The 13,267-nt window shown below is 34.3% G+C and overlaps 1 protein-coding gene across 5 annotated transcripts in view; it reads left to right on the forward strand.

The window, feature by feature from the left end:
- Positions 1–13,267, forward strand: part of ITGA1 (integrin subunit alpha 1) — a 179,545-nt gene that overhangs the window by 134,308 nt on the left and 31,970 nt on the right. For all 5 annotated transcript variants that reach the window (XR_009502303.1, XM_059916363.1, XM_059916364.1 and 2 more), the window contains exons 19-23: positions 796–1,005; positions 3,206–3,286; positions 8,526–8,602; positions 11,040–11,129; positions 12,477–12,579. Coding sequence is in view for 4 of the 5 variants with exons in the window: in XM_059916363.1 (XP_059772346.1) it covers positions 796–1,005; positions 3,206–3,286; positions 8,526–8,602; positions 11,040–11,129; positions 12,477–12,579 (561 nt within the window). In the remaining variant the exon portion in view is untranslated. The remainder of the gene's footprint in view (positions 1–795; positions 1,006–3,205; positions 3,287–8,525; positions 8,603–11,039; positions 11,130–12,476; positions 12,580–13,267) is intronic.

Below are 13,267 nucleotides of genomic sequence, written 5' to 3' on the forward strand. Positions count from 1 at the left end.
CCAGGACTTTGTGCCACTGCACAGATTTTAAATGTTTTTGAGGAGCCATGGAATGCCATTGATGGTTTTACTTGTTTCACTGATAGCACTGGATTTTTTTTTTTTTTTAAGGATTACTTCAGCTGCGCAGTGGAGAATGATTGGAGGGAATCAAGAGTGGGTGTGGGAGACCAGTCAGGAAGCTGTTACTTTAGTCTAGGGAGGAAATAAGATGGGTTGGACTAGGGGTGGTGGTGGAAATGGAGAGGCAAGGAGAGCTGTGGGAAATATTTAGAACAGCCGTAGAATGGACTGTTCTTGGTGATGGATTGGATAAGGGGAAGGGCTTAATGAAGAAGAGGAGTCAAGGCAAGCTCCCAGTTATGTGGCTTGCTCATTTTCTACCCTCTCGACTGAGGCTATTATGATCTTAAGTATTTGATTCTTTTAAATAGAAAGTCTCATAATCAGAGGTGAGTGTTACAGTGTTCTCTCATAACTTTGGATCGTAGAGTACTTGACTTATTTCTTTGAAACTGTTCTACTCTGGCAGACGAAAGCCACTGAAAAACATCTGTGAAAACTGTGCATTCCTTAAAGGAATGGAAGAATTTATAACCAAAAGTAAAGGTTATGATTTTCCCCTATCAATTACAGGAACAACTGTAAAAATTCCTTATGATTTCTGCAGTGAAATCTATTCTCTGTATGATTTTCTTCTTTTGGCAGTATGTCATTTCTTTTATGCAAGTTCATAGGTAATTTTCAATAATGCCTAGCTAAAGTTTGAAAAATGTTTTTCTGTGAATATTTCAGATTCCCTTTGCCAAAGATTGTGGAAACAAGGAAAAATGTATCTCGGACCTCGTCCTGGATGTCTCCACCACAGAAAAGGGCCTGCTTATTGTCAGGTCCCACAATGATAAGTTCAATGTTAGCCTCACAGTCAAGAATAAAGAGGACAGTGCCTATAACACCAGAACCATAGTGAATTATTCTCCAAATCTAATTTTTTCAGGAATTGAGGTAAACTTTTAGTTTTACATTTATTTATTCTTATAATACTCACACGTTGAACCTACTTTTCATATTACTGAGGTAAATTTTTATTACATTGATTTTAGAATAGAAAGCATTTTGTACAAAATTAGTACTCACTGATGGTGAAAGGACCAAGATTTTTTTAAAAGCTTTTTTTGGATATATTTCTTTAGAGCTCTACGACTCTTCTTGGATTCAGTATGAGGAAAGGATCTCTGATATACCAAAACTTTATGCTTCACAGAAGCCTTACACCACTGAAATTGAGACTGAGTCAAGAAAAAAAAATAAACATAACACTCAAAGTCAAAACAGTTTAACAGAAAGGCAGAGAAGGAGTAATACACATGCTGAACAATAACAAAAAATTTACATGCAAAAAAAATCGATATCATTCCCTACTTTTTCTATGCACAATCCTTACACTGGCAAGAGAGCTGTATTAAATGATTATGTCTCATTGTCATGACAGAAGTTTGTTTTGGTTTTTGTTTTGTTTTGTTTTTTGGGGCCATGCCACACAGCTTGCAGGATCTTACTTCCCTGACCAGTGATCGAACCCAGGACCCTGGCAGTGAAAGTGCCGGGTCCTAACCACTGGACCACCAGGGAATTCCCCAGAAGTTTTTTATTATTTTGGCAATAACATACAGCTGCATAAGATGCTCTATCAGGATTAATTAATACTTCCAAATTTGAACTTTGCTTTTACTTCTGATCTCTGAATGAATTCCCCTGAATTAAAATTCAGTATATATGAGTTAGTAATATATATAATTCATATTAAAAGCAAATACACTTATTATAAACAATATTAAACACTTTAATTGTCTAGTTTGTATAAATTCAGATTTTCACTGACATTTCTCTCCATTTATTAGGATATCACTTAGGGACATGATACTAAGATAGGCTTTAAAAATGTCCTATATTATTACCACCTATTTTATTTTATAATAATAAACATTTATTACTGATATGTACTATTCTAAGTTCTTTTTAGTTTTTTTATTTTATTGAAGTATTGTTGATTTACAATATTGTGTTAATTTCTTCTGTACAGCAAAGTGACTCAGTTATACACATATATATACATATTCTTTTTCATATTCTTTTCCATTATCGTTTCTCACAGGATATTGAATACCCTGTGCTATACAGTCGGACCTTGTTTATCCATCCTATAGTACCACCTATTTTAGATTCAGGAAAGAATGTTAATTAAAAATCCAAATGTGCAAATTGATGCTGGGAAAATATTACCACTGAATTCTTCTCAGAAAAGAGGACTATATTAAATATCATTGTATCTTCTTCAAATGACTTCATGGCCTTGGCAGAGAGGCAGAGCTATGAAATCAACAAGGCCCCTCTTCTCCTTCTATTAATAACAACAATAGTAATAATAATAATGGCAGTCTTTTCTTGAGTCATATTATGTGTCAGAAACTGTTCTACAAGTTCTACTTATTCATAGTTATTTAACTCTCATTAATTCCTTTGTACGTAGGTATTATTATACTACAGAGATTCTAAGATAAACCCCTTTTTTCACAATTTAACATTTCTGTAATTGCATCTTACAATTGCTATGTTAATTTAACAGGCAGCGTTATTGTTTCCTTCTTATTGGTATGTAAAATACTGGTGAGTCTCATATTCAAGGTCATTTTCAATTTGATGAGATAGAGTTCGACCAACCCCACTTGACAGAAAATCAGGCCCAGAGAAGTGAGGAGTCCCGACAAGGATAAAGCTAACAGTAGTAGAGTCAGAGTTTAAATCCTGGTGTTTCCAGGTCAGAACTCAAGCTCTTACCCACTCCTCCAGTGACGACCATTCACTGTGGGCTTCCATGTGTCAGTCCAGTATGTGTGGGTTATTTTGTGCAGCCACCTATTCACCCTGTGAGGTAGATGCTGTTAGTACTCCCATTTTTCAGTGGAAGATCTAGACAGGCTGGTGTGATGCTCTTCATCCTACAGCCATCCTTAACCGAAGTGATGTTTTCACATTTCCATGGGCTGTGGGACAAGTGATCCCAGAATGCTGTGACTCTCACAACTACACTGAGAAACAAATCCTAGCAAAGCAGTCTAAGGCTCAGCTGGGAAAATTCTAGACTATCAAGCTCAAGTATTTCACCTGCATGTCTGCTCTAATTCTGTTTACTTTCTCTTCCTAGGCTATCCAAAAAGACAGTTGTGAATCCAATCGTAATATCACATGTAAAGTTGGATATCCTTTCCTAAGAAGAGGAGAAATGGTAAGCAGATTATAGAAAATACATGTGGCAATTGGATATGAAAAATAATCTACTCAAAGCCAAATATATAAATCCTTCTAGTGGTAGTTTAGGATGACATAGATGAACAAGATTGAATTCAAAATTGTGAGATCTTGAAATCAAAAGGCAATTGTGGCATGGGTCAAACTCAAACACCAGGACAAAATTAAGAATTTTTACTCTACAGCTTATATGATAAATGGAGCTGGGAAATTCTGGTATTAGTGTCACCTATGTAGTAGGCTTTTCTACTGTAGGAAAAAGAATCTTTCAAACCAGTTGGTTTAGAACTTTGTATAGAAACTCTACTTCCATTTCTCTTTTTTAAAAATAATAACCTCACTGAGAGATAATTCACATACCACAAAATTCACTCATTTAAAGTTCAGTGGGTTTTAGTATATTCACCAAATTGTGAATTGTGTACCATCACCACAATGGATCCTAGAACATTTTCACACTCTGTAAAGATACCCTGTATGCATCACTAGTTACTGCTGTTTTTTTCCTCGATAACCCCTCCATCAATCCCAGGCAACCACTAATCTACTTTCTTTCTCTATGGATTTGCCTATTCTGACATTTCATATAAATGGAATTATACGATATGTGGTCTTTTGTGACGGGCTGACTGGCTTCTTTCACTTAGCATAATGTTTTCAGGGTTCATCTATTTATCAGTAATTCTTTTTTTTAAATTTCCAAACAATATTCCATTGTATGATTATATCAAATTTTATTTATTCATTTATCAATTGATGGGCATTTGGGTTGTTTCCACTTTTTTGCTGCTATAAATAATATTTCTATGGATATTTGTGTATAGGTTTGGTATGGGCACATGTTTTCAGTTCTCTTGGATATAAACCTAGGGGTGGAATTGCTGAGTTATATGGTAACAAATGTAACATTTTGGGGAACTGCAAAACTGTTTTCCAAAGTGGCTGTACCATTTTACATTCCTGCCGACAATGTATGAGGATTCCAATTTCTCCACACTGTTGCTACCTGTCTTTTTATTATAGCCAGCCTGGTGGGTGTGAAGTAGTATCCCACTGATGTTTTGATTTGCATTTCCCTAATGGCTAATGAAGTTACATCTTTTCATGTGCTTATTGGCCATGTGTATTTTTTTTTTTTTTTTGAGTAATGTCTATTCAGATCCTTTACCTATTTTTTAATTGGGATGTCTTTTTGATTATTCGGTTGTAAGAGATCTTTGTATATTCTACATGCAAGTCTCTTATCAGAAATGATTTGCAAATATTTTCTTCCATTCTGTAAGTTGTCTTTTCATTTTCTTGATGGTGTTCTTTGGAGCACAAAAGTGTTTACTTTGATGAAGTTGAATTTATTTATTTATTCTTTTGTCATTCATACTTTTGGTATCATATATAGGAAGACTTTGCCTAACCCAAAGTCACAGTTACTCCTGTTTTTTCCAAGAGCTTTACAGTTTTAGCCCTTATATTTAGATCTATGATCCATTTTGATGGACTTTTGTGTATGGTGTAATTAAAGAGTCCAACTTCATTCTTTGTGGATATTCCCACACCATTTATTGAAAAGACTATTCATTCCCCCATTGAATTGTCTTGGCACTCTTGTTGAAAATCAGTGGACCATAAACGCATGGGTTTATTTCTTGTATCTTTGTTGTATTTCATTGATCTATATGTCTATCTTCATGACAGTACGACGTTGTTTTGATTACCGTAGATTTGTTGTAAGTTTTGAAATCAGGAATTGTAAGTCTTCTAACTATGATTTCTTTTTCAAAATTGTTTGGCTATTCCACATCCCTTGCATTTCCATTTGTATTTTAGAATCAGCTTGTCAGTTTCTGCAAAAAAAATAAAAAGCCAGCTGGGAGTTTGATGAGTATTACATTGAATCTGTAGATCTATTTGGGGAGTGTTACCATCTTAAAACTATTAAGTCTTCTGACCCATAAGCATGGGATGTCTTTCCATTTATTTAGATCTCCTTTAATTACCTTCAAAACTGTTTTGTAGTTTTCAGAATACAAGTTTGCATCTCCTTTGTTAAATATATTTCTAAATATTTTATTCCTTTTGATGCTGTTTTAATGGAAATCTTCTTTTAATTCATTTTCAGATTGTTTATTGCTAATGCATAGAGATACAATTTTTTTTTATACTGATCTTTTACCCTGCAATCTTGCTGGAATTATTTATTAGTTCTAATAGTTTTTTTAGAGGATTCGTTAGGATATTCTATATATAAGATCATGTCATCTGCAAATAGAGGCATCCTTTCCAATCCAATGCCTTCTATTCCTTTTTCTTACCTAATTGCCCTGCCTAGAACCATACTAATTGAATAGAAGAGAGAAGAGTTCTTTCATCTCTTTTTAAAGAAATATTTATGGGCTTCCCTGGTGGCACAGTGGTTGAGAATCCACGTGCTAGTGCAGGGGACACGGGTTCCATCCTTGGTCTGGGAAGATCCCACATGCCGAGGAGCAAATAAGCCTGTGCGCCACAACTACTGAGCCTATACTCTAGAGCCTGTGAGCCACAGCTACTGAACCCGCATGCCGCAACTACTGAAGCCCGCGCACCTAGAGCCCGTGCTCCGCAACAAGAGAAGCTACCACAATGAGAAGCCCACGCACTGCAATGAAGAGTAGCCCCTGCTCGCTGCAACTAGAGAAAGCCCATGCACAGCAACGAAGACCCAACACATCCAAAAATAAATTAATTAAATAAATAAATTTAAAAATAAAATAAAATAAAAAATAAAGAAATATTTGTTTCCATGAACAGCAGAGAATAATTATCTCATTTAATGATAAACATGGTATTTGCATGTATTTTCAGTGAAGGTTGCTTTTCAATATGAATATTTGCTCCTTATTCACTATTGAGTTAAGGAGGGAAATCTTTAATTAATCAAAATGATTAAAATAAAAGGTATTTTATTTACTTGACATAGACTTAAACAAAAAAAGAGAAATACTATCCCAATATTTATTTCAACTTTCTTAGATTATAATATTTTTATAAGACTTCAAAATAGATCCCTGACATCTTTAACACACATCCTAAAAAGTTGACAAACATTGGTTTGGACATCTGGAAATGGCAGATGTCTATGTATAGTGAAATCCTTAATGACAAATTATCTATAATGAAATCTTTTAGCTCTTCTTTTTGCAAATGAGAATTCAAAACGGCCTTTCCCCTTAACACATGTGGCATGGTTACTAGTGATTTAGGATACCAACCACAAATCATAATAATTATCATTAAATTCAATAAATATTTTCTATGTCCATTTTAGCTTATAGAACTAACTAGATGTACCAATTTACTTTTGGAACCCCATCATAAAGTCTGTTTCTTGACTATCTCAAATGAAATATACTGTGAATTTGCATTCCTTCCGTATAAATCTATAAAATACACATCACTTCTGAAAAAAAAAAACCACTCCTAATTCCTCTAATTTGACATGGAAATAAGGAATGTCAACTCATGTCTACTCCTTCCTTTGACCACTTCAATTAACCTTGGAATTATCTCTATTTCCTAAAGAATAATAATGATATACCCTCTGTTATATCCCAATCATTGGAGACATTAATTGAAATCTTAATAATTTCTTTTTTTTTCAATTAATTAATTTATTTTATTTATGGCTGTGTTGGGTCTTCGTTTCTGTGCGAGGGCTTTCTCTAGTTGTGGCAAGCGGGGGCCACTCTTCATTGCAGTGCGCGGGCCTTTCACTATTGCGGCCTCTCTTGTTGCGGAGCACAGGCTCCAGACGCGCAGGCTCAGTAATTGTGGCTCACGGGCCTAGTTGCTCCGCGGCATGTGGGATCTTCCCAGACCAGGGCTCAAACCCGTGTCCCCTGCATTGGCAGGCAGATTCTCAACCACCGCGCCACCAAGGAAGCCCCTTAATAATTTCTTAACCATCTCTTCCTTTCTTTAGCAATTCTTTGGTGCTTAGGGCAAAAGCTTTACTCAAAGTGTTTCATTGTCATCAGTAGAGAGATGGAAAGATAACGTGCAAGTAATTTTTACATGGGCTTTACACTTAGAATATATTTTTAGATTTGCAGTGTAAGCATTTCAGAATCAGGTCAATATGCATAGGCAGCTTCTTCAGCCCCGCTTCTCTGCTAGTCTCTTCCCTCCATCTGAAGACTCATTGGGAATGCCAAGACAAATGTCCAGGCCAGTCAGAGGGCTAAGGACAGTCAGGGAAAAAGGAGCTCACTGAGAGACTCTGGCAATTTGACCTGCCCAATAAAGCTTCTACTGGAATTGTGATTACTATTTCAAAGCAAGAAGAAAACTATAGAGCTTCAGATTCTTAGAAGAACTGTTTTTTTTAAAAACTAACCCAAAAAAATATGTGGGAGAAGAAAATTCCACACATTAGAGTGTACGACCATGCAAATCTCAAGATCCCTGAACTCTAGTCACCCTTTCTATAAATGGTGCCTAAATTGAATAAAAGAGCTTTAAGTATTAAATCTTGTCTAGTCACAAAGATAAAATTTTAGGTAGCGTTTATTAATTGTGCATTTTGAACTATCAATTTTGCTGGCCCAAATTCCAAAATACCTCAGTTAGCATATTATTGGGTTTATAAACATTATTATGAGGCCTCTTGGACTAGAATTCTGCTGATGACATATTTCTTCAACGAGTAATCTAGTTTTTGTTCTGCCTGTTGGTGTTTATAAAGAGCCATAAATTACATAATTCATGTGCTCAGGCATAGTTTCTCAAAAGTAAGTTACTTCCTGTATTTGAGTGTCAGTAAAACAAAAACATTTTCCGGTTTTCTTGGATATTGTTTTAATTCTGCAATTTATAAACAAAACTCACTGCTTTTTTAAGTTATGATTCTTATAGTTTACTTTAAATAGCCAAGCCTTTTATTTTGTTTTATATTGTTTTTGTTATTCCTTAAAGGTCCACAACATTTTTATACTGTCAAATCAATGGAATTCAGTATGTGTTCCCCTATTTTATAATGGATAGATATAGATGGTTGCTGGTACTTGAAGTTTCCATTTTAAAGAGGCTTTAATTATGACCATTTCATAATAACATTGTTTATGATTGTGATCTGGTAGACAATGGTAATATGATAAGATATCATTTATATAATTTAATGTTTTAATCAAAGCAAACATTCTACTTCTTTATCTGTTACTAAAGATATTTTTATTTTATAGGTAACATTCAAAATATTATTTCAGTTTAACTCATCTTATCTCATGGAAAATGTGATCATTCATTTAAGTACAACAAGGTTGGTTCCTATGTGTGCATGAGTGTATGTGTATGCATGCATATAATTTCTTTCATGTATTTAAAATATTTTGTTTTATAGACTGACTAGAACTTCTTACAGCTTTTATGGGATCAGTAGAAGGCAGTGAACCCCTTTGCTTCACAAAAACATCCTTATGAATAATCAGCAAAATAAAGAAATTTTCATTTAATAGACATAATACACCTAACTGGATTAAATCATTGGTTCTATGAGCTATAAAACATGTTGTAATCACACGTCACTTATATCTGCCAAATTGCATTTCAATCCGTTTAAAATTTTACAGGCTTTTCTGATTTAAAAACTTTTACTGACTGCCCATCAAGGTCAACTGAATCATTAGAGGGACTTAAAGTTTCATGATATCCTTTTGTAGTTTAATAAATTTTATTCAAATCAGTCAAAGCTTCTGAAATGGCGTAGAATACACAAACTAAAAATAACAAAAGTCTAATAAGGAAATTGAAATAGTGCTTACCTTTCTTCTGAGTATAACTATCCACTGGACCATAAGCAACTTGAGATAAACTTTTATCATTTGTTATTTTATTCCCCAGTAAAAAAAAAATCTAATAATCACTAAATAAATGTAGAGTGAGAAAGAATGAATTAGTGAGTAACGAATAAGTGAGAAAATGAATTAATAGATGAGTTAATTCTGTATGCTCAATTCAGTTCAATTCAACAAATATTTATTTGAGATCTATTATGGACAAAATATTGAATTGGTCACTTAGGGAATATAAAATTAAATAAGGGCATGAACCTCTTCATGGGGTGAATATTACAGTAGGGGACTGAGACTAGTATTTAAATTATTATAATACAGGATAGAACAAGGCCAATTCATTAGAGAAATATAAGCCATGTGTCAGAGACTTAATGGAGGGTGAAATTACATCTGCTTGGCAATGAGAATCCAAGAAAGCTTTATCAAGGAAGTTATAATTGAGAAGGACCTTAAAGGGTGGGTGGCAATTCAGAGAGGTTGGTCGGTAGTTAGATGGAACATTCCAGGCAAAATTTACAGCTTGAGCAAAAACTCAAAGTTAGACCACTAGATCTATTTGGGGGAATATTGGCTGATCCGTTTTAGTGCAAATATAGAGAATACATAAAAGAGTAATGGAAGATAAACACGGAGTGTACATCTTACCATGTTACAGAAAGTGTACATCTTACCATGTTACAGTAAGTATTGAATTTCAAAATGAGGCATCTTTTCTTAGTTGAACAGGCCATAAGGATCCAGAGAAGTTTTTGAGGGGTGAAGTCATAAATACAGAGCTGTTTCTTTGGAATATTAACTTAGCTGCAGTGTGGAACAGGACCGTTCACAGCAAAAGCCCAATCACACATACATCTATAACCCAGGGCAGGGAGCTGCCTTCACTGCCCCATCACGCATACCAAGCCGCTAATACACTTGGGAATAAGCAGAGCCATTAATGGGTACTCTTTGCCCGTTCTGTGAGACAAAATGCTAGGTGCTTAGTCACTTGGTAGAGAGGTGTGTGTGATAATAATAATGAAATCTAATATTTATTGAGTATTTCCTATGTCCTAGGCACAATGTTAAGTATTTTACACTTGGTACTCACCATTTATTAAGAATTTAATGGTAAAACCCCCATTTTATAGATGAAGAAACCAAGACACAGAGAGATTAAATAACTTTCCCAAAGTGGGTCTAAGTCCAAGAGCAATTTCATGCACTCTGGCCCCAGAGCCAGTGTTGGCTACTATTATATTATTTGGACGTACTCTTTTTTAAGACAGAAGAGTATGAGATACGTGTGTGTATATGTACGTATAAAATATATGCATGCATTTACATAATATATAATTGAAATGATAACTAAAATCAGGGGAATAAGTAAGTGCTCAACAAATAATACCATCATCAAGTACAAGGCATAGAAAGACTATTAAATGACAAAAATTTTCAGATTTACTCTCAGGTGTGATCCTAGGCATGTCTCTTCACAAGGGCCTCATCTATGATAAATAAGAATCACCTGTGTGATTTGTATTAAAAAACACAAATTCATGAGTCCTAACTCAGACCTACTAAATCCGTATTTTTCTAGGAGAGAAGCCCCAAAATCTGTGTATTTAACCATTGACCCAAGGATACTTATCATTATTCTCAGAGAAGTTTGAGAAACCTCATACTAAATCAGTATGGTTTTCAACCCTCACTGCACTTCAGAATCACCTTGACAACTTTTAACAATACCCATCTCTGATCTCCCTCTCCACACTGAATATTTTTTAAAAATCAAGGATCCCACACATGTTGTGTGTGTGCTTTATTTAGTTGCCAAAATAAGCTTCTCATTCAAATGCTTAGAAAGGTCTATAAATAGTCAATGGTTTAATGATTTGTCCAACTGTGCTGTATGTTTTCTAGTGACAGTGAAGAGCCACCTGAAGCCCTTTTTGATAATGAAGTAAACGTTTCTATCCCTGTAAAATATGAAGTTGGACTACAGTTTTACAGGTAGGAGAACACCGCACTTTCATGTTGATGCTTCCTATAGCCCGGTGGATCTCAGCTTGTGGTCCCTGGCCAAGGGCATCAGAATCACCTGGGAGCTTGTTAGGCAGATTCTCTGCCCCACCCCAGACCTACTGAATCAGAAATTCTGGGGGAGGGGGGCCCAGAAATCTGTGTTAAACACTCCAGGTGATTCTGGTGCACTCTAAAAATTGAGACTCAGCATCCCAAATAATCTAAAGTGTGAGGGGCTAATGATACCGGATTGCATTAGCAGTCCCGTCTTAACTCCTAAACGCAAGGTGAAGACTCAGAAATCCTTCACAAAAGGCAATGTTCTTAGAGGTCACCAACATATTTCTTGGCTCTTTTTCTCATTGTATGGGATCTGATTAGCCTGCCCATTCTGGACATTCAAGATTAAACTATTGCTCATTGACAAGAGCTATTTATTTCTCCCATTATTCATAAACCATCCTTTTTCCTAAGAACTTCTGATCTATCCAAACACCACTCATGTTGGCAAATTTGTATAAGCAGGACTCTAGGCTTTTGCTGCATAAATGTGCACAATGTACAAAAAGCACAAGAATCTGTGGCAAGTTTAGTCTAAGAGTCTTGTCATATTATTAATTTATTTTCTATGGCACTTTCCTTTTACTGATAACAGACAACGAAAATGAAAGGATTGTATGATATACATGTAGATTTTGCTTCTATTTCTTAGCCTTTAATTCTATTGGCTGTTTTCTATTTTTCTGCTTCCATTTCTCTTGGTACACTGACTTTTCCCAAGAATTTTTCATTTATTTAAACTAATAAATATTTCTTATTTGTCTTCTCTAAACTGAAGTACTGCTTTTAAATATGTTTATATTACATTTCATTCTACCAAGTTCATCCAAAGAACATGGAGAAGTTGTATGAAAAAGACTGAACTTTTACATTTAGCAGTAAATATAGAACTTTAAATTGTGAAAAGGTAACACATTTTTAAAATCTATTTAAATTCAGCACTATTAAAAATACCAAGTTTTAGCCTGATTATTCACTAAATGTACATGATATTAGCGAATTACTGAAAACTTTTCACTTGGTAACAACGAAACTTTTACTTTCAAAACTGTACATATTTTAGCATCAGCAACTATGGAATTAAATTATAATCTTTCTCACCCTCCTCAAAGATTTAACTTTAGATTTCAGGGTAAAAGAATTTGCCTTTGATTTGAAATCTCTATAAGTACTTTTTGTGGGATTACCTGGTATAAAGAAAGAAAAAGAGTGAGGTCAAGTAAAAGTTAAACTTTGTTGTCTTTTACTTTTCTTTTTCCAATTAATTCTTTTAAGCTCTGCAAGTGAATACCATATTTCAATTGCGGCCAACGAGACAGTCCCTGAAGTTATTAGTTCTACTGAGGATATTGGAAATGAAATTAATATCTTCTACTTGGTAAGAAATTAGCTCTAAATTAGTGTTGTAAAAGAGTTATTTGTAAGTTTATAAGTTAAATAAAAGTATTAACAGACACATACAGACATGTTTGTTCAACAGTTAATCTCTATGTTCCAGCATATTTTTCTTTATAATTTCACTAATTTAAAATAATTTTATTTAAATTGATGATAATTATACTTTTAAGCTAAAGACTCAAGTCCCTAATTTCCTTATTACACAATTAATTATAATAAATTCCTAGAAAAAATAGGGAAACAAGTAGACACTACCTATAAACATGTAGACTTTATTTGCATTTTTTAGTATAACTGAGAAAAGCACTTTTTAAAAAATAACATGACTATTTCAGAAAGTGATTATTTCAAATTGTCTTGGTAATAATTTCCCTACTCAACAAATAAATTTGTATCTTATTCTGCTCCTTGCTACCTTTCATATGTATTATACCATAACTTAGTGGTGTTCCTACTATCGCCTCCTTAAATGATATTTTCTATTACAACCTCTATTTTTATTTTTGAACTCTTCATAACAGACTTTTCCTAACCATTATAATAAGTAATTATGGAGCTGAGCCAGGCTGTCATTTTAGGTACTGCCTACTTACAGACACAGACTCAAGTTAATATTACGCAAGTAAAAGAGCATCCAATTCAAATGATGGATTTAAAGCTGTATTCAA

Source organism: Balaenoptera ricei, chromosome 3 (assembly GCF_028023285.1).
Source record: "Balaenoptera ricei isolate mBalRic1 chromosome 3, mBalRic1.hap2, whole genome shotgun sequence".
NCBI classification, from domain to species: Eukaryota; Metazoa; Chordata; class Mammalia; order Artiodactyla; family Balaenopteridae; genus Balaenoptera; species Balaenoptera ricei.